Source organism: Ambystoma mexicanum, chromosome 2q, assembly GCF_040938575.1.
Source record: "Ambystoma mexicanum isolate Mex_15411 chromosome 2q, UKY_AmexF1_1, whole genome shotgun sequence".
Classification (NCBI taxonomy): Eukaryota; Metazoa; Chordata; class Amphibia; order Caudata; family Ambystomatidae; genus Ambystoma; species Ambystoma mexicanum.
In genome coordinates, this window is record NC_090924.1 from 466,545,476 (window position 1) to 466,567,194 (window position 21,719).

Below are 21,719 nucleotides of genomic sequence, written 5' to 3' on the forward strand. Positions count from 1 at the left end.
GTCGAAAGGGGTCAGTTAACTTTGCAGCACTCAGCAAGGTTAGCCAACCCTTTATTTCGCTACATATCCAAAATGAGGAATGGATTGCTGCTGCTATCAATGTGGCCTCATGCCTGCAGCATTTACACGTGTCATGCCTGGGGAGGGCTGGTTTGTAATCTTTTCTATCGGCTTAGTTATGTTTCTACAGAGTTTAAGGTGGGAGGAAATTCTTAACCCTTTAAGTCACCGACTATACTAGTGAAAGACGACCAAAGAAAAAAGTGTCTATTGATTAGAGACAAGTGTATTGGAATTAAGGAATATAATGCACACTTTGATATCAATACATGTGGTTGAACTGAGCACTATCTGTTATGCATACCAGAACTGAAGGATAGACAGTGGTTACGCAACTTTTCTGCCCATTGAGAAGCCTTTGTTGAATGGCAACACCTGTAATAGCTGCCCCTTTTGCCCAGGAGATACACGTTGTATTATGTTGCAGGAAAAACAGAAAATTAGGAGCAAATAGGTCGCTTCCATTATTAAAATCACTTAGTTTTATGGAGTGTCGTCAAGCCTTGCTGTACTTAAAAGTGGTTCTAGATAGGGCAGTCGTGTGGGGCCTGCATTCTTTGTTAAGGAACGCAATTAGAATGATTATAAAGTAAGATTTGGAGTGCATTTTTTATGATTCGTTTTTGCAAATCGTATGACTCTATTTGACCATTTAATGATTTTTATGGGCATTGCAACCTTTCATCAACAGGTGTTTTTTTTAAGTCATTTTGAATGAAAAAATGTCTTAGAAAAAAACTCATCGAAATATATAGGGGAGGTTAAGGAGTTAAAAGGGGCGGGGAGGGGGTTGGGGTAGAGTTAATAATATGGGGAAGTGGTGTTTAGGGGGGGACCCAGTTCCAAATAGGAAAACAAAGATTTTAGATTCGTTTTTTCAAAGTAATATCTTCGAAAAAAATTACTTCCAAAAACCTGTTGTCAGTAAAACGACATAGAACCGTTTTATGAATGAAATTGTCATTGCTTGTTTTTTAAGCATTTCATTGACTGATTTTACATTTGTGCATTTTATGGTATAGCATGTTTTTACAGTATTTTATTGATTTGGTTTCATGTTTGTGAATTTCATGACGTGTATGTCAACATAGTCTATTTATTCAACTCAATTCGACTCCCCTGTGACACTGTGATGTAATGGACGCTGCTCTAGGTCATATTGCTGAGGAGATAAATAGGAACATTTGGAGGGAAACTCGTTCTCTCTTATTTGAATGACATCGATCCCCTTGCACCAAGCAGAAGCCACTTCATTTCACACTGAGCCTTTGCAATGATCCCCTCTGCTGAGCCCAGCATCCCTGAGCCTGCTAACTCAAGGAATATGCTGGGTTTCTTTATCTCTTACATAAATATGCTCTTGGTCTGGCCAGCATGGAGACTGCCCCTGGGTGCTAGCGGTGAACGGTATAAATCAACATAACGTAACATAACTGGGCGGCAAAAGGCAGAGTGTCAGAAAAGAAAGCCACTGGTAAGGTATCATTTCAATGCCGACGCTTCACTGGGTCTTGGAGACTGGAAAGAGCGTGGCCACCGGACCCTCCTCATTGCTCAATGGCCGCGCTAGGTGTAAGGTTATGCTGTTCATCCGGATGCTTGACCCTCTTCTCTATTTAAGTCTCTACCTCTTTCCACTTTTGCTCGGTCTTATATTGGACTCATTGCTTTCTTTCTCCTCTTGCATTTCTTCTTGATCCCACTCTTGTCACTATCAGCCCTACAACATTCGGAAACTCTGCCTTTTTTACGTCTCCAGCTCTGCAACCCCTCATCCTCACCCCCATCTTTTGCAGACTTTATTACTGCTTAGCACTTCCCTCTTGATTTGTCTTCAAGCATTGTGCCGGTCCCACCTGTTTTCAATTCATCATCTGTCTTCTCTTTAAACTTCTTTTTTCTGCTAATGTCACAACCCTTGTAATTTCTTTAAGCGAGAAGATGGGATACCTAAAATAATCAGCAAGACCGAGAGTAGCTTCCATCCCCAAGATCGTAGGGGGTCCCAGAACCAAGCACTAAGATCCCAGTTTCCCGCGGGAACATGCACTTCTGAACTGAGAACATGTAGATTTTGAATCGCCCTAAAGATAGTTGTGGAGGAATCTGGCACGAAAACACAGCAAGCGGACCCCACTAATTTACATACCCCACCACGCTCAGCCAGGATGATATCTAATGCCACCCGGTTCTGAAGTGCCACTAACACTATTGCTTTCTGTTCTAATGTCATATTATAGAGTATGTCAGTGGTCCGGTTGATGGTTCTCTCCAGTACTCTCGCTAGTCTCCTGATATCTTCAGAGTTCAGCATTTGTCCCCAAAATGGCACAACGGATTTAGCTACATCGCCCAGAATTTGTGCTGAAGTATCCCGATTCTCGTCCCGCCATGGACGAGCCTTTGAAACTTCTACAGTGCTAGCAATGAATACCCCGGGTAACAGAATCCCTATAATTCCCTAGAATGCTCTCACCCGCTCTTTGACCAGCAGAGCGGGTGAGAGCAGCCGCCGTCGTTCCAGACGCAGCCAAGCCCTTCCAGGCCCTCCGGGCCTCATGTGAGTGAATCTGTGCCATTTTTTAATAAAAGAAGGAGGAAAAATCTGCTTTTGCGCTCCGAGCGCGTTGTGTGCCCGCTCCCCCTCCCCCCCTCCAGCCACTTCCTGGTCCTCGCCCCTCTGCCCGTCTCCCTGACCACCCACCCCCCCCCCTCTGATTGGCTGTCTCTGTAGTCCCTCCTGGACTACACGACGGCTGCTCCCCCCCGCTCGCTTCTTTGACCAGCAGAGCGGGTGAGAGCAGCCGCCGTCGTTCCAGACGCAGCCAAGCCCTTCCAGGCCCTCCGGGCCTCATGTGAGTGAATCTGTGACATTTTTTAATAAAAGAAGGAGGAAAAATATGCTTTTGCGCTCCGAGCGCGTTGTGTGCCCGCTCCACCCCCCCCCCATCCAGCCACTTCCTGGTCCTCGCCGCTCTGACCGCCCACCCCCCCCCTCTGATTGGCTGTCTCTGTAGTCTCTCCTGGACTACACGACGGCTGCTCCCCCCGCTCGCTTCTTTGACCAGCAGAGCGGGTGAGAGCAGCCGCCGTCGTTCCAGACGCAGCCAAGCCCTTCCAGGCCCTCCGGGCCTCATGTGAGTGAATCTGTGCCATTTTTTTAAAAAAAGAAGGAGGAAAAATCTGCTTTTGCGCTCCGAGCGCGTTGTGTGCCCGCTCCCCCTCCCCCCTCCAGCCACTTCCTGGTCCTCGCCCCTCTGCCCGCCTCCCTGCCCGCCCACCCCCTCCCCTTCCTCTCCTTTGCCTTATAACTGTTCCCCCTGGGCAGCCCCTGCCCGGCAGCCCCCTCGGCTAAGGGCCCCTTAGGCAAAGGGCGGCTCCCTACAGCTGTGGCTCCCTGTGTGTCTGCAGGTGTCCGCAGGGGACGCCAGGCACCAGTTTTCGCCTACTATCCCCTCCTTCTGCCGGCCCACCCACCCACATCTGTTCACCTCATGCGCTTGGTGCCTTCACCTCACTGTGTTCCACTGTTGTGGCTACTTGGGTTTTTTCTCCCCTTGCAGGTTCCTCAAACTTAGGTGGCCTCTCCACTGGGTGTACCTAATACGCATTACTGTTGTTGTTCTCTAAAATGTGGTAAACTAGGGTTTTTCTCCCCTCGCAGGTTCCTCAAACTTAGGTGGCCTCTCCACTGGGTGTACCTAATACGCATTACTGTTGTTCTCTAAAATGTGGTAAACTAGGGTTTTTCTCCCCTCGCAGGTTCCTCAAACTTAGGTGGCCTCTCCACTGGGTGTACCTAATACGCATTACTGTTGTTGTTCTCTAAAATGTGGTAAACTAGGGTTTTTCTCCCCTCGCAGGTTCCTCAAACTTAGTTGGCCTCTCCACTGGGTGTACCTAATACGCATTACTGTTCTCTTAAATGTGGTAAACGTGGCCTTGCCGCTCACTTCCTGTCTGCGTGCTCTCGTATTGTCTGTCTATCTACCGTCTGCCTTCCCCCCCACTCCCTCCTACTCCATGGTGCTCTCTATCTCGCCCATCTTCTCTAACTGCTTCTCTATTGAATATCCTGCTCTCCTCACTAAATCTGGTAGGAAAAAGTTTAAAAAGGACATCCTGGTCTCCAACCCAGGCCTCCCTATCGCTGACACCTACACTAGTGCCTACTCCAAGGAAACTCTTACTGACATCCTCTTTTTTGTGCCTTCACCTGACCTATGGACCCTCCATATGGTCTCTGTGCTCTCTCCTTTCTCCTCTTCTCCCATTAATGGTGGCACCCGTTGGGATGTCCTCTTGGCCCCCTTCCGCTCCTCTCTACGCTAATGGGACCGTCTTGGTCCAAGGCCCTCTTGCCAACCTTCACCTCTTTGATAGACGCTTCCCACGCCTCATCAACTTCCTTTCCTCTCCTACTGTCCCCCCTCCTCTGTCCTCAGCTACCTTGCCTCTACCCTCCCTCCCTGCCCCCTCTCATGCTCCTTCTTCACCTCCTTCTTCTACACCTCCGCAGGGCGTACCTCTGATCTGTACCCCTCCCCGGAAGTCCTTCAAGGATGGCAACCTTCTCCACATTGCCACTCTTAACTCTCACTCTGCCATCAAACATTCCTCTGATATCTGTCGACTTCTTGAGGAACTGGACCTGGATGTCCTCGGTCTCACTGAGACATGGTTCACGGCCAGCTCTGTCACCAGCTTTGACACACTCCTACCTGACGGTTACAAGATCCTCTCCGTGCCCAGGCCCAACCGTGCAGGAGGGGGTGTGGCCCTTATCTTCCCTTACGCAGACCTACTCCTCTTTCGAGTGTCTTGTCTGCCGACTCTCTCTCTCTCCTAGCCATTCCTTTACAGTGGCTACTATCTATCGGCCACCTGGTCAAATTTCCTCCTTCCTCTCTGAGTGGGCTGACCTCTCCTCCTCACTCCTTGCCTCAACCACTCAACTCCTCTTCCTTGGTGATTTCAACATCCACCTGGATGACCCCTGCCCCCCCTCTGGACTCTTTTGTGACCTCTGCGACTCTCTCTCACTCTCTATTCTCCCGTCTGGGCCCACCCATTCTGCAGGGCACACTCTTGATGCTCTGATCTCTTCTGACCTTCCCCTCTCCGTCCCTCTCTCAACTCCTCTCTTCTGGAGTGATCACTTTCTCCTATCCTCCCACCTCACCCTCCCTACCCCACAGGCAAAGCCACCCTCATCACTGCCACCCACCTTCTCGGTCATCCGACCCATGAAGCGCGTGTCAGTTGAGGCTTTCACTGCCACCTTCTCGCCCCCCCTCCCCCTTCGGCTGACTCCCACCCTGACACAGCCCTCTCCACGCTCCACTCTGCTATATCTGATACTCTTGATATCCTTGCCCCTGTCATGAGAATCTGCCTGAAGCCCAAAGCCAAATGTAACTCCTGGTATGACTCGGATCTCGTCACCCTAAAACGCAAGTGCAGGGTGGCAGAGAGGAAATGGCGTGCTTCATGTACATCCTCTGACAAACTGGCCTGCCGCCTGCTCCAAAGGCAATACCGTCTCTCCGTTCTCACCAAGAAGAGAGCCCTTATTCAAGCCCGCATCTCTTCTGCATCTAAAAACTCGGCCGAACTCTTTAAAATCTGCAAGGAGCTTGCCAACCCTGCTGCAGTCTCTACCTCTCCTATACCCTCCCAGGCCCTCTGCACTGCACTGGCCTCTCACTTCATCTCTAAAACTCAGGACATCCTGTCCACACTCTCCTCCTATCACCTCCCTCCATCTCTTCCTGGCTCTTCCTCTGGCCCTTCTGCAGCCACCCCTCCTCCCTCCTTCTCTGCCTTTCCCCTTTTTCCTGCTGACGAGGTTTCCAGACAAGTCCGATCTATGAAAGTCTCGTCTAAACAGGTTCACCCCTGCTCCTCCAAAACTATCAAGGACCACATCGACTCCCTGGCCCCTGCCTTGACTGACTTTTGCAACCGCTCCTTCGCCTCTGGAGTCTTCCCATCCCCCCTTAAGCATTCCCTTGTGCACCCTCTTCTTAAGAAACCCTCTTCCGACACCTCCTGCCCGGCTAACTATCACCCAATCTCCATCACTCCCTTCCTGGGCAAGCTCCTGGAGAAACTGGCCATCTCCCAGCTTAACCTCCATGCTGAATCTGTTGGTAGTCTTCATGACCATCAATCTGGCTTCAGAGCTGCCAGGAGCACGGAAACTGCTCTCCTGAACATCCGTGAGGACCTACTCTCGAACCTCGACTCCAACACTCCTTGTGTTCTCATTCTGCTCGATCTCTCTTCTGCATTTGACACTGTCAACCATGCCATCCTGCTCTACCGTCTCCGTGATAACCTGGGTATCACTGGTCAGGCTCTGGCGTGGCTGACCTCTTTCCTTTCCAATCGACCCTCCAAGGTCCAACTGGGGTCCTTCCTCTCTGACATCTTTTTCTCTACCTGTGGTGTCCCCCAGGGATCTAATCTCTCTCCCTGGCTGTTCAACCAGTATCTGGCACTCCTTGCCCACCGCATCGCCACTCTCTGCCCCAACTTTCAGTGCTATGCGGACGATACCCAGCTCATTTTCAGGCTACCCTCGGCCTCCTCCTCTCCTTCCCTCATCTCCGACTGTCTGTCTGCTATCCAGGAATAGTGTGCCGCCAATGACCTCTGCCTTAATGCCAGTAAGACTGAGATTCTACTCATCTGCACACCCACTCCCTCCTTCCCTGCAGTGCTCTGGCCAGCCTCTCTTGCCCCGCTTCCTGCTCCTACTTGCAAGGCAAAAAACCTCGGGGTCATCTTCTACTCAACACTCTCCTTCTCTCCTCATATATCTGACGTCTCTAAGAAGTCACACTATCAGCTGCACCTCCTCAGAGGTATTCTTCCCTTCCTCTCCTTCCCCCAGAAGCTCACGGTCTCCAGAGCCCTGGTTCTCTCGAAGCTGGACTACTGTAACAGCCTCTATCTTAATCTGCCTGCCTCCACTCTCCGCCCTCTGCAACTCATCCAGAACAGGACAGCGAGACTTGTCCTTGGCCTCAAGCCCAGGGACCATATCTCTCCTGGACTGAAATCTCTACACTGGCTCCCAGTGGCTGCGCGGATTAAGTTCAAAACCCTCTGCATTGTCCACAAGGCCTTCTGGGGCCTGGGGCCTAAATACCTTCAACTCTTTCTTCCCAAATATTTTCCTTCCCAAGCCCTCCGCTCATCTGTCTCCAACTCCCTCAGGGTGAGCCGCTTCTCGAAGCAACGAGCTGGGGGTAGATCTCTCTCTGCGGCAGGGGCCTCTCTCTGGAACAGCCTTCCTGCCTCCCTGAAACTTGAGGAGAACCATCTTCGGTTCCGGAAGCACCTCAAAACCTTCCTCTTTGCTTCTGCTTTCTCTCCCCTCCTAAATTCTTCACTGAAACTGCACTGAACCTGCACCTGGGCCACTCTCACCGACCTCGGTTCCTTGGCCCAGCCACTCTCCACTTGCACTGCCTCCCTGGCAACCCCTGCACTGCGGGACTGTCTCTGCATCCCTACAGCTCCCCCCTCCTAGCACTTGGCTGCACTTACCTTGCACTTGCCACCACCTGGCCCTACTTATTTATTATTTATTTATTTTATTCTACTTACCCTGATCAGCACTTCCCCCCTCCCCTTCCCCTTGCATTTTTTCCCTTCCCCCTACCCCTGCACTTGCGCAATCTGAATGACACCTGGCCTAGTAGGATCGTTGTCTGTCTTCCCCTTGTTCCCCCCTCCCTGCCTCGTCGCGCCTTGAAACACTTGTGTATAGGCGCGTTACAAATGCCATATCATATCATATCATAAATAACAGGTTCCCTGCCAATCCCTGGGTAACCATGGAAATGCTACATTAGCGCAATCAAAGTAGACAGGTTCGCCTACATACAAAGGTCTGTCCTCACTAGTCAAATTCGCAACATTGGTGCAACCCTTGAAATCACCCATTGACTGAGTACCATTCCTCTGTATGCAGAAAGAAACTGAATCGGGGCTGTGGTTGACACTATAAGAAGGTGGCTTGGCATTCCTATTGCCTATAGGAGCCATCTTGAAAGAGATCAAAGATTGAAAAGGACGGGACTGTCTGTCAGAAGGCCTAATAGAAGCAACATTAGGCTTGCTCCTATTTGCAAAGAATGAGCATCCCAGGGGCGTTAGAACACGTTTTTCAAAATCATTCAGGTTAGTTCCATCAAAGTTCCCTGAGACGCTATTGTTCCATCGGCCAAAGAATAGTGCCCTTAAAGAAACATAGCAGGCAGTTGTCAACGGTAAAGGATGAATATACCAACCCAGCCCCTTATCCCCGCGTTGTGGTAAATGCGAACAGACCCACCAATTGGCCCTATTAAAGATGGCATGTGTAGCATTTATAATGAGTAATAGAGTGTTATTGTGGTAACTGTCTGTGCTGAGAGTCTCTAGTAGATAGGAGATAGAGTGTGCAGATGCACGAAAGGAGTAGAAACAGTAGGTACATTTTCAGTGGGAAACACATTTTTGAGCAGATGTACTTTTTCTAGATACCAGAATCCTGAGACAATGACTATTGTAAAACCAGTTAACATTATCACAAGAAAGCAATACATTTTCGGGGCCCACACATTTGATTGTTCTTTTTCGTGGCTGGTCACACAGTCTCTTATCTGTTCCGTACGAGCGGGAGCGGTTGCAGGCATTGTTTTCTTCAAACGACTTGCACCAAAGTTATTTGCTGGCGATCTCCAGACCGAGCGTCTTCTTAGTCCTTTCACAAACCCTAGCCAACAGAATCCCCTTATGTACAAATGACCGGGCCAAAAAGGCAAGCCCTTTGATGATTTTCCTTGATGGCACAGCCGAACCATGCAGTAAGCCTCTTCCTCGGACGCAGATCGTACCTTGTGATCCCTGGTACTGAATGATCTGTGAACAACGTGTCATCACTCCCTGATGGAAGCAACGAATGCAAAGCGATATCAGACACAAAATTCGGAGCGATTTAGTGTGGAGATGAAGTGACTGTTTCCCCAGGCCTCACAAGCTCAGGGAGAGTCTCCGACGCACTCTCGATGCTGGTTGCTGCTTCGTGATCGTTGGTTACAGCATTGGTGTGAGGGTTCTGTATCTTCTGTAGCGTGTGGCAGAAGGTACGGAATTCTCTTGATGTGGGACGCATGGATCCAATGCTTCTTGCCTGCTACCCGCACCGCCGTCTGTGTGACCAGGAGGACCTGATGGGGGCCCCTCCAACTAGGTACGAGGCAAGAAGATCACTCAAATGATTTTGTGAGGACCCAGTCTCCCGGCCGTATGCTGTGACAAGTAAAGCCTCTCGCACATGGTGATAAATCAAATACAGATTTTTAGTAAACTGGCCACAGTAAACAGAAAGAAGTACTTTTTCGACATCTCGTAAAGAACGAGGTTTTGGTACATTCCAAATGTTAGCTGGCCTACCCATGACCACCTCAAAGGGAGAGAGCCCAGACTTAGTTTGAGGTGTCGTCCTCATGGACAACAACACGATCAGTAAGGCGTCCGGCCATTTTAGTTTGGTGCCGGCACACGTCTTAGCGAGCTTGTTCTTGATGATGCTGTTGCGTCTCTCTACTAATCCAGCACTCTGTGCATGTCTGGCCGAATGGAACCGTTTATCGATCTGTAATCCCGCGCAAATCTGCAGAATTACAGCAGCGATAAAATGTGGACCATTGTCCGACCAGATGACTCTTGGCAAACCAAATCTTGGAAAATATTCCTTCAGCATGGTCTTTGCCGTGGTCATAGCAGTGGCATCTTTGACGGGAAAAGCTTCGACCTATTTGCTAAAAGTACAGATAACAACTAGTACATATTTAAGGTTATTACACCGCTCCATTTCTATGAATTCAAAATGGATTACTTCAAAGGGGACAGAAGGTGGGCCAAAATTACCCCTAGGAGTCGATGTGCCCTTTCCCACATTATGCTGCAGACAAATCATACACCCTTGAACGAAGCGCTCAGCTACCTTAGGGATTTTATCATTTACCCACACATTTTGCAACATTTTAGTGACCTTACGAGCACAAATATGGGTGGGACCATGAGCCATAACAACCATCTTCATAATATACGCATCAGGCTGTAACCATTTCCCTCCAACTTTGTCCACCCAACACCCGTAATCGTCCAATTTCGCCAAACCCTCATCCCATTTCTTAGATTCCTCTAATGTGGCATCGGCTTGAATGTTCTTTATGGATTCGATACCCTCATCCAAAGTACAGGCATTTGTGGCTTTCCTTGAAGTATACATTTCTGAAGAGAGATCAGTGGCAGTCTGTTTGGCTATCTGGTCAGCGAAAGCGTTCCCCTTTCCTACATTATCTACAAACTTCTGATGTGCTGCGCATTTTATAATTGCTAGCTGAGTAGGAAGTGCAAACGCTGAGAGTAACCGTACTATCAAGGAGCCATGCTGGATTTTAGTGCCATGTGAGGTTAAGAACCCTTTTTCTGCCCAAAGTCTACCGAAGTTGTGTACCACCCCAAAGGCCTACTGACTGTCAGTATATATGTTTACGATAAGCCCTTCTGAAAGTTCACAAGCTCGGGTCAATGCAATAATCCTTGCGGCCTGCGCGGATTTATGCGTGATTCTTTTGGTCTCCACAACCGTGCTAAATGTGACGATTGCATAAGCAGCTGTGGATGTACCATCCGGGAGTTTGAAACAGGAGCCATCACAAAACAGCTCCCCTTGTGGATTGTTCAAATGGAATGTCTCTTAGATCGATTCTGACTCTGGTCTCTTGTTCTGTAGTGTAAAGGCAGTCATGTGACTCTTAGTCACTGCAAGCAGTACCTTGCGGGAAAGGTAAAAGTTCAGCCGGATTAAGGACACAACACCTCTTTATTTGGATGTGCGGTGCAAACAAGATCAATTCATATATTGTTAATCGTGCGGAGGTGAGGTGTTGCATTTGTGTTCTGTTTAATGGAACATCTACAGAGTGAGCTACCATCAAGGTTAAAGCATGGCCTAGGACCATTCCCTCGCTCTATTTTACGGATGCAGCAGCAGCAGCGACAGCTCTCAAACATCTTGGCAAAGCGCATGCTACAGGATCAAGGGCGGAAGAAAAGTAGCCGCACGGCCTATTCCACCCTCCGTGTTCCTGCTTTAATACAGCCAAAGCACATCCATCACATTCATGCACATACAACACAAAGGCCTTTTCATAGTTTTGTGTGCCCAAAACTGGTGCCGAGCACAATGCAGTCTTGAACAGATCAAATGATTGCTGGTGTTCCAAGTTCCACGGCAATGGCAAAGAAATGCCCTTCTTCGTCAAATCCAACATTGGTTTAATCACTAAGGAGAAGTTCGGGATCCACTGTCTACAGTAAGAAGCCATTCCTATCAAGGCTCCAACTTCCTTCTGTGTATTTGGGACAGACATTCTAGAAATTATTTTTATCTGTTCAGGCATCAACCTTCTTCCCTCCTTTGACAGGAGATAGCCTAAATAGGCGGCCTCCTGTCGACAATATTGACATTTTTTAAGCGAAGCTTTGTGTCCATGTTGTGCTAGGTGGAAAAGCAACAACACAGTGCCCTCCTTACAGGCACTTTCTGAGTCAGCAGCTAAGAGTAGGTCGTCTACATACTGAAGCAGTGTACAAGCAGTGGGCAACTCAAGTGTGTCGAGCTGCTCTTTCAAAGCCCTACTGTAGATGCTAGGACTTTACGTGCTATCAATAAGATTGTTGCTCCACAATTTCCCCCTAAGGTGAATGCGAACAAGTATCTACTGTCCTTATGTATAGGGATACTAAAGAAGGCGTTCTTTAGATCCACAACATTAAAGTGAGTAGCTGAAGCCGGAATCATGGTTAATATTGTCGTTACATCAGGCACAATGGGAAATTGTGGAGCAACAATCTTATTGATAGCACGTAAATCAATAATGAAACGAAAGGGAATTGCATTATCGCCTTTCTTGTACACGGGCAAAATCGGACTATTGCACAAACTACCTGCAATTTCCTCGATCACCCCTCGATGCACAAAATCGGAGACTATGCATTTCAAAGCTTGTGCACCATCGACCGAAATCGTATACTGGGGAATACGTGGCAACTTCACTCCATGGTTCAAAATAATCTTAACAGGCTCAATATGCAAAACACAGACATCATTATCGCCAATTGCCCACAAACACTCCGGAACATCACTAAATTCCGGAGGCAAAGGTCTGGTTAAGAATTAAGAGACAGGAAGTTGCTTGGTGAAATCGTCAAATGCACTCCATCAGAAGAACAAGGAATTACCACATTTAATTCCTTCAACAGATTCAACCCCAACAAATTCTCTCCACAATTCGTGGTCAAGAGGAATGGACAGTGGTCCGTAAATGGACCCAAAGAAATAGGTACCGGCGAAGAAACTGGACAGACAACTGGTGTGCCAGAAAACCCTACAGAAACATTGGTTTGCCCTGACAGTGGAATGTTTGGAACCCGTGAATGGTCAATGGAACACTTCTGTGCCCCTGTATCTATCAAGAATAGATGTTTCCTATTTCCCACTATCATCTCAATGTAGGGACCTTTCTGATTAACGGGAATAGTCGTCGGTTCCAAACCCTGCTTCGGGCAATCCTAGCGAAACAGAATGTCGACGAAAGGAAGTTCTTCAGCGAGGTAAGCGGCAGAAGGATGATAAAAAAAAATTCTGTTATCCACACTTGGTGCCTGATTGTCCTGTGAAAAAGGTTGCTGTGAATCCTGTGAAAACTGACTTCTACCAGGACCCCCTGCACCTGGGCGGCCTCTGGATCATCTACCCATATTCCCAAATGTGTTATTCGACCTCTGTTGGAGGATCGGGCATTGTGCACACCAATGACCCTCCTGTCTGCAGTAAGCACACTGGTTTATGTTTACAGGACCCAATGGCACATTTCCCTGTAGAACGTACTGACCTCTAAATTGCGAATTACCCCGTCTAGGGCATCTAACAATTTGCTGCAATAATACTTTTGTCTTTAAGTCACCTTTTCTCTTTTCAATTCCTTCCTTTTTGTTATTGACACGATTCTCATAGTACTGAGCCATTTGCAGTACTTCTGACTGAGACTTCGCTTGCCAAGCGCTCTCTGAGGACATAATTTGTGACTGGATGTCAGGCAGCAATCCACGCACAAATTTGTCCACAAATAGTTGTTTCCCAGACTCTGTGCTTAAATCTTGCCCACTGTAATCTGAAAATACTTGTTCGAACCAATTAAAGAACTCGGTAGCACCCTCAGACTTCCCTTGGACACAGGCAGTAAGCTTATCCCAAATAATCCTTCTTTCAGGAATTATAGTTTTCAATTTCCTAACTATTCTATAAGGCAAAGTTAGTATTAAATGTGGTGGTCTCTCACCAGCTTTCCTTTCTCTATCGAGTCTAGCCATATTATCCCATGAATCTCCTAACCCTGGTACATCATCTACAGTCCTAATCTGCTTCCATAAATCAACAGACAGGAGTACGGGAAATAACAAATCAATATCACTTAAGGTAAATACTGACGATTGCAAGACAGACTCTATTTCTTTGTAGAACCCTGTCGGAATCTTCCTAATATCGGGAATAGATTGTTTAATGGTGTTCACTTCCTGTCTTGAGAACGGGACGTGAACGAACTGTGACACATAATATGCAGGAATATATTAAGTAACTGCACCTGTTGCAGGATCAGTGGGAATCTCGACTTTTGGGACAAATGTCGGAGGAACCTCTCTCATAGGCAACTGAGAAGTAGGCAACTCCAAACGCTTACTAAGCAACAGAGCTAGATCGAGCGCTAAAGCAGCCGAAGAAGTGTCAAACGAAAAAGCCCTCTCATAAATACCAATAACTCTGCGGGATAACAAATCTTTCTTTTTACCCATTCATCCTGTAGCTACTCTACCATTACCTGTATCACTTTCCTCTGCATTTCTGGCGTATACTGACTACACGTGTCATATACTTCAACAGGAGTTATCGACGTGTCTGAGATCCACCTAATCGTATCTTTCGTACAAATTCGTGTTTCCTCATTTATCGATTTACGACAAGGAAAGTACCGTTTCTGTACAAATATAGCGTCCAAACTATCACCATCTATATCTTCATTCCTTAACCTTTCCAGCTCCCTTCTATACACAAAAACCTGCTCGACATGCTCTTGTACTTTCTCCGCAGTATCCCTAGAGAATGCTAAAGTAGTCAGATCCCTTAACCCTTGTGGGAGATCTATATCATTTAGCCTGTTCCACATTACACATAAATGAATTCCTAATCCTTCAATAAAAACGTTTTTCTCAGGAAAATGGTCTAAATTACATTGAGTCTCCTGAGCACCCCCGACCCGGGGGAGCTCAAGAGTCTCAAAGCTGAAGCCACAGCAAACATAAATACAACGTTGTTGTATTCATGATTGCAGTGGTTTTCAAACCACAGCAATCACAAATACAACAACGTTGTATTTATAATTGCGGCTCCTTCGCTTTTTGCCTTTTATTTTACGTGTTCTGTGCTTCCCTGGGCTTGGGGAGCACCAAAAACGTAAAATGAGAGTGAAGGCAGCCTCCTCAGGTCATGTAGCTCTGCTCTGGCTGCAGTATGCAAAATCTCCCAGTAGGGGGCTTTTGCTGCTTGTTTAGTGCCGCCAGGGTAGAGCTTAAAATGAGCTGAGGAAGCTGCCTGAAATGGCAAAATGGATGCTCCCATGTAAACGCTTTGAGCCTCGTTTGCTCAAACGTTTACATAGGAACTTTCTTTAAAATTATGTTTAATGCATGTTTTTGATTATTGCCCATCTTTTGGGACAATAATATTTTTGAGCGCACTATACCTTTAACAGCTGAGCCTTATTCTAAATTTCATTGAATTGGGATTTCTAATGAGAATGGACCTACAAGAAAGACTCTTCTTAATAGGGTTGGCTGGTGATGGGGTGCACGGCACAGTAGTCACCTTCAGTGTACCAGCCAGTGTCAATTGTGCAAGTCCTGGGCACATACATCTTTTTTTTAAGTAACAAAAGCATTTTACAATTCTAGTGACTCTGCCAGTTCAATGTACGCAAGATCCTGGGAAATGTCAATGTCCTTATACCTGAAATGGTCAGCTACAGCTGAAGCAGTTTGCTAACCTATGACCAAGGGCTGTTTCCTTAGCCCCCACACAACCAACCCACCCTGAAGAGTGGCACATATGTTTTATTTATTTTTAAATTAAAAATGTAAACTGTAAACACCTTTAAAAAAAAATAAGCAGATGAACAAGCAACACCAACAAAGCTATCGAGTGAACAGAAAATAGGCAGCACAACGCGCTTCAGAAATTAGAAGACTTATTCACTAAGTAGAAGGCCCACCGGTGAGTATGGGGGAGACGAAAAAACACAGGCACTGACACTAAAAAATAAAAAAGGACTGATGAAAACCGAAACTAGTGATCAGGGATCGGTGGCATCGCACAGAGACAGAATTGCCAGGCTGCAACTAACTGGTGGTGTTGACAGTGTTGTATGTAAGAATGGTAAACTACTCATTTGACGAATAGCCCAAAAATGCCACTTTTTACTGTTTTTTGTTGTGAAAAATGTATTTCTTTAGTTTTGTATTTTTTCGGCGGCAGATGGTTCCAGAAATGTTTCTAACATATTGGAATGTTCCTAGAAATAATCACTAGTTTTCTACAGATCACTGTCTAAAATGAGGTATGACGTTAAAACAACAGCACAAGTAAATTGGTGACGTATATGGAAATGTTAAACATAGCAGTTTTGTCGACGTGCTCATCATTTAAAATAAAATACAGTTATAAGCTGAAAGGGAGTACAGTACAAAACGTTGACAAATTTGCCTTTAACTTGTTCTTCCCAGTAGTTGCACAATCAGAGTGAAGCTAGTCCAGGTCATAAATTGGGGGCATATGAAATGGTTGAGGCTACATGCTATGGTATGTTATTGAGTCTTCTATAGTGCAGCATATGCATGTCCTCTTGGCACTTTGGTTGTGGCAAAACAGATGGCCGGCACGGTTAATGGAGTAGTGGGACAAGGTCAAGCTTGTTGTTGCGTACAAGGTGGTGTGAGTCAGAGAGGAGAAAACATGCTCTGGTGTGGGTAGGCATCTACGTATTTAGCAAGGTTTGTGTTGCAGCGTGGGGTGATCCGGTGCTCGAGTGGCTTAATAGCAGATGGCAATCTCGAGGCTTCTTCTTGGCCGGCCTAAGCGTAATGGTGCAGAGACCTTTCGTGTGTTCATTAGTGTGTGGTGTGAGGGTGTATGAGAGGATGCTGGGTGTGAGTGGGAGCTTGCTATACACAAAGGGTGAGGTGGAAGGCTGGCAATGGAGGGTCACTGCGAGTGCCTGTGTCCAGGAATGTGTGTGTTGGTTAGGAGACTTGGCTGATAGAGGCGCACATATGTGTTCAGTGATCCTTCTGCCCCCACTGGCCTCTCAAGGCAGCTCACTTGTGCACAGTGTACAGCCTGCACCAGGGAATGCGTGGTGAGGGGAAAGAGCCTCTCAGTACTCAATATTTACCTTCGTGCTAGGAGACATCGAGCATGCATAAACGTTTGCTTCGAGAGTCAGCACTCAATGTGGACTTCCACTTACCAAAGAAAAGATGGCTGTTTAGTTTAGTTTAGTTTCTTTATTTGTACCGAGCGCTGAACCCTCGGGTAACCGGGCGCCGGAGACTTAGAGAAGGTTACAGCATAGTAAAAACATACAATACAGACTAAATTATAACAACAGTAAGTGCAGTAGACCGGGTTACATGATGGTCGACAAAGGATATGAGGAGAAGAAGTACATTAAGCAGAATTTATGTTGGAAAGCCATGTTTTTGTTTTGGCTCTAAAAGTCCAAAAGGAGGGTTCTGCTCTAAGGTTCAACGGCATAGCGTTCCATAGTTTGGCAGCTAGGACCGGGAAGCTGGAGCCACCTGCTTTTTTTAGCGAGAATTTGGGGACGGATATGCAGTGTGAATATGGCGTTCTAGTTGGTCTGGTTGATGTGTGATTGTGGAACTTTTCTGCCAGGTATTTGGGCGCGTCATTGGAGCAGCATTTATGGACGATGACGAGGGATCTGAGTGATTCTGTCTCGTACAGGGAGCCAGTGTGCATCTTGTCTGATGCTGGAGGTGTGGGCGTGTCGTGGGATACTCAGGGCGGCTTGGAGGGCATTATTTTGAAGTACCTGTAGTTTGTTCAGATTGCGTTCTGATGTGCCGAGAAAGAGAGTATTACAGTAGTAAATTTTTAGAGCAGTAGTGCTCTGGCTAGTGTAATGCAACTGGAAGGTTAGAGGAAGGGTTTGCAGGCGTTGATAAGCTTATTTGTATAAACTGTGGATGAGGCTGTGGCGTTCACCTGTCTTTTGAGCGAGAGAGTAGAGTCTAGATAGACCCCAAGGGTTTTAATTTCTTTGGCTACTGTGATTAAGTTACCGTCTATGTTGATAAAGGCGTAACGGGGGTCTAGTTTGTTTAGCCGTGGTTGGGAGCTGACAAGGAGGAGCTCTGTTTTCTCGTCGTTGAGGCATAGGGCGTGCTCTGCCATCCAGGCTTGGATCTCCAAGTAGAGGTTGTTGATCCTGGTGGAGTCCTCTGTAAACTCTGTAAACTCTTTAGAGCGATAGGCAGTATTTGGAAAACATGGTAGCGGGATCAATAATTCTAAGTGCCAAATGGACCCCATTATTCCCCGAAAAGATATGATTTTGTGAATGCACAGGTTATCTTCCTAACTGTGGCCCGTGCATTCACAAAATCATATCTTTTTGGGGAATTATGGGGTCCATTTGGCATTTAGAATTATTGATCCCGCTACCATGTTTTCCAAATACTGCCTATCGCTCTAAAGAGTTTACAGAGTTTACAGAGGACTCCACCAGGATCAACAACCTCTACTTGGAGATGCATAGAGCATAGAGGTTGAGAATCATAGGAGGAATGTACAAAATGGCCAATAGGGGAATGTACAGTATTAATCAAGTATGCGGTTGTTGTGACCAATCCTCGAACTAGTTAGAAGAGCAAGGTGGTGGGTGTTCAAGGAGCATGGGGGTGAACACAATTGAGGTAGTCAACGTTTGGGGTTGGATGGAGGGGGTAGAGGTGCAGACAATCATGTTTTTAGGTTTGCAGAGGCAGGAATTCTTCAAATGGTAGATTACGGAAATGCTGTTCCATAGTCTTGGGGCACAGACTGAGAAGGCTTGTTCACCTTATCACTATTTGGCTATGCAGCACGAACATCAGGTGGGGACACTCAAGCGCATTGGGGGACGGGGGTGATTATTCAGGATCAGGGGGAAACGTATGGAGGAGAAGGGTGTGCCGTAAATGCTAATCTATGCCAACGCCTAGGTACCCCCCTGAATGTTAATATTGGTGTTTCGTACCTTGCGTTAGCGATGCACTCCAGGGTCACTTCACTTGTTCCTGCTACCACGCTGCTGTTTCGTGGAGGAATAACAACCACAGGTGCCATCAAGCCTTCCAGGTCACTAGAGTCTACGGAGAGAAGAAGCAAACATTTCAATAACACTGAACTTGACAGCGCTTGGAACACATCCAAGTAGACGCCACTGTTGAAAAAAGAACCTTGTCAATCCTACAGTTCAGCCTCCCCACAAAGGTCTTAATCCTCCTATCACGATGCAATCTTTGACGAGATCCCACACAATGCGTTGGTCGTACAAAGCATCTAATTTCAATTCACCCTGCTTGCTGTCATTCACAAAACACAACTCGAGAGGACACATCCCCAATGAATAGCCGCCGTTCTCACTTCAGCTAGCCGGAGACGCCGCTTCAGGGCCCTTGCGGGACTAGCCCTGTCAAAGCCTGGTAAACAGTTTCCGCTGCTATATGTATTCACTTAGGCATCTTTCTCTTGTTTCTTTTCAACTGAAGATAATATACACGCCAGTTCCATAGAGGCTGGCAACATAAACGCTGGGTCTTAAAATGATGTGACCCACTTGAGAATAAATAACAATGATGTTTACAAAGCAGCGTATCCTAGCAACCACGATGCTTTCCTTCCGCATTATCACAAAATCACATAATTTAAAACGTGTCCACGAAGGTTAGCTCATGGAATAGAGAAGAACTGGGCAGGAATAACATGCAAAGAGGCCCTGTCTTATGAGTATTACTTCTGTAACTGTTTTAAATTCATCTAATAATTACATCAGTATATCACAGGTTTATTGCTTTTCTTACCACAAATCTGCTGGGGCACAAATGTGTCATGTATTCAACAGAGGTACAGCCTGACAGCTTGGACAAATTGATAATTCAATATACATTTCTATTTAAATTAGGTTTATTGCTTAGATTAAAACTTTACAATACAAAACAACACTTGGCACAACATCTGTAAGCGTACAGCACCAAAGATCCATCATTCCTTATCACATCAATTCATATAACACAATAACCTCACTCACAACAAAACCCACCTGCATACGTTGAGAGGTTTTGTCTGTGCATAAGAACAGACTAACCCGCAGTTCGCCACACTTTCATGACAGCAAATAATTAAACAACATTTCCTGGCTTCAATTTTGAGTTTTCAACCATTCTGACAGGACTGTATATTGCTTGCAAGACAACAAAGAGCAGCATAAGACCACGGGTGCCGGTGTTCTCGCCCTTGTGCAGAAGCAGACACTACCCTCTTGGTAAGCACTTGTATCTACCGGTTACTCAGAGGTAGTTCTCATACCCAGACACGTATTCAGATGATGGGGCGTGGCAGAGGGGTTGTAGGCAAGACATGTGGCTTCAGTAGGGGGCGGGGTGGACAGGACCACATTCCAGTCTGTGCACTCTTGGTGGGAGGTGCCAGCAGATATATGATAGGGCTATCATGGGGCGACTCCAAGAGCTGAGCGAGGGAGGAGCGGGAGCAAGAATGAGCCATACTGAGTTCAGATGCCAGATAGTAGTCGTTTAGAAGGTTTCTAACATGTCATTCGTATTAAAAATTGTACTTAACATAAAAAATGCAGGAGCCTTTCTGACGCAATACAAGCAAAATTGACAACATTGATTCACAAATCGACATTTTGACAGATCAAATATAATGCAAAGTTTGCAGAGGAACATCAATTAGTGCAAACAAGGAGCTAGACTAAACCGCTTGTCCATGATCATAGGGTTTAGCCATTACTACAATAGTGTTGACATGGGTAAAATTCCAAGTGCCAAAGTGTTAGGGAGAATGTCAGTTTCTGTCCTAATTCCCTTTAATCTTAGAGACCCTCGGCTCTTTTTACTAGAATCTGGGATCTTTTTGATTTGTAACCTCTTGAGAGAGTAGTACTTTTTGACACCCACTCATGTGTTTTTCTCTGATTAGGATTTTTAACTGTTTAATGGAGTCTGGTAAACTCCATAGGCATCTGCTTTTGGCATAGTGACACAAAGAACCCTCCATGCAGTGCCTCTGAGAATTCCTCTTAATGTTTAAATACATTTTCCTTTGTGAACTACAGGTCCCAATAATAGTGAGATAGCTTTTATCGGACTTACCTTTTCCTTTGTATGTCCAGCGCACACCACCCTATGTGGAGGGCTGGGGGGTTCCATAGTAATTACTTATCCCACTTCTCATGTAACTTTTTGTTACACGAACTAACTTGAATGGCTGGGGGCAGTGGTTACTTTTTACTACCTTTTGTGCAGGGTACTTGCAGGCTGATTTCTCAGCTGCAGTACAGCACCCAAGGGTGACCATTTTTCTAAAATGGCCCCTGTCTTATTCTTTCCGCCGTTTCTTGTTTGTTAGTTCCTTCTGGGCTTTTACTCTGTTGTTCAAACTAGGTTTAGGTCCCTTGTGTGTTTTGCCTTTGGCAGGCTTCAGCCCGCCCAGGCTCCAGAGTGTCTGGGAAGGCAGGAAGTGAGGGAAGAGCCCAAAACTTCACTGACATTTGTTTGTAGGCATGCCTGGTCGGAACCAGTTCCAACTGCGTGGGTGGCTGCCCTAGAGGACGACCTCGCCCTGTGTGATTGACAGCTGTAGGACTGTGAATGAATGGGACTTTGGATACAAGGCAAGGCTTTTGGGACTACAGAGTCAACAACCGCAAAATCATATCCAACAAAGAGGGCGAGCAGAGATGTCAGCAGCAGCTTCCAGTACTGCAGAAGTGCCGGTGAAACATTGCAGCTGTGCTGACCCTGTTTCATTTCGACAGTGAAGATCAGTGCAGGATGAATTCTTCCCTTCAGCTGGTGGGACCAACTAGCCTCAAGACCTGCTTTATTTTGGCTCATCCCCCCGACTTGCTAAAACTTTCCTAGGCTGCAGAATCCCAATGCCTGAGGACCCCTGACCATTATCGAGTGCATCGTCTTCCCGAGATTGAATCCAGCCGAAACTTCTTGGGCACCTTCAAGGACCTCCAGAAGCAGGAATTCTTTGCCTAGAGTTTCCTCACCAAAGTCCAGGACTGAGGGACCGAGGACATTCCAACCGGAGCTATTTGTTAAACTTTGGCACTGCACTGAGAAAAAAGCACCAAAACCACAAAGAGCCACTGAATTGTGTGAAATCCATTGCTGCCTAGTCCCTCTCTTGAGTTCTGCCACAGAAGCCCGCCAGACATCCT

General features: G+C 46.7%; 1 protein-coding gene and 1 long non-coding RNA gene across 2 annotated transcripts in view; one reads left to right on the forward strand and one right to left on the reverse strand.

The window, feature by feature from the left end:
• SDK1 (sidekick cell adhesion molecule 1) overlaps window positions 1-21,719 on the reverse strand; it is a 2,988,580-nt gene that overhangs the window by 1,044,494 nt on the left and 1,922,367 nt on the right. The window contains exon 6 of the mRNA XM_069647588.1: window positions 18,501-18,612. Coding sequence (XP_069503689.1) covers window positions 18,501-18,612 — 112 coding nt within the window. The remainder of the gene's footprint in view (window positions 1-18,500; window positions 18,613-21,719) is intronic.
• Window positions 1-21,719, forward strand: part of LOC138569533 (uncharacterized) — a 352,464-nt gene that overhangs the window by 41,780 nt on the left and 288,965 nt on the right. The gene's annotated exons all lie outside the window — the stretch shown is intronic.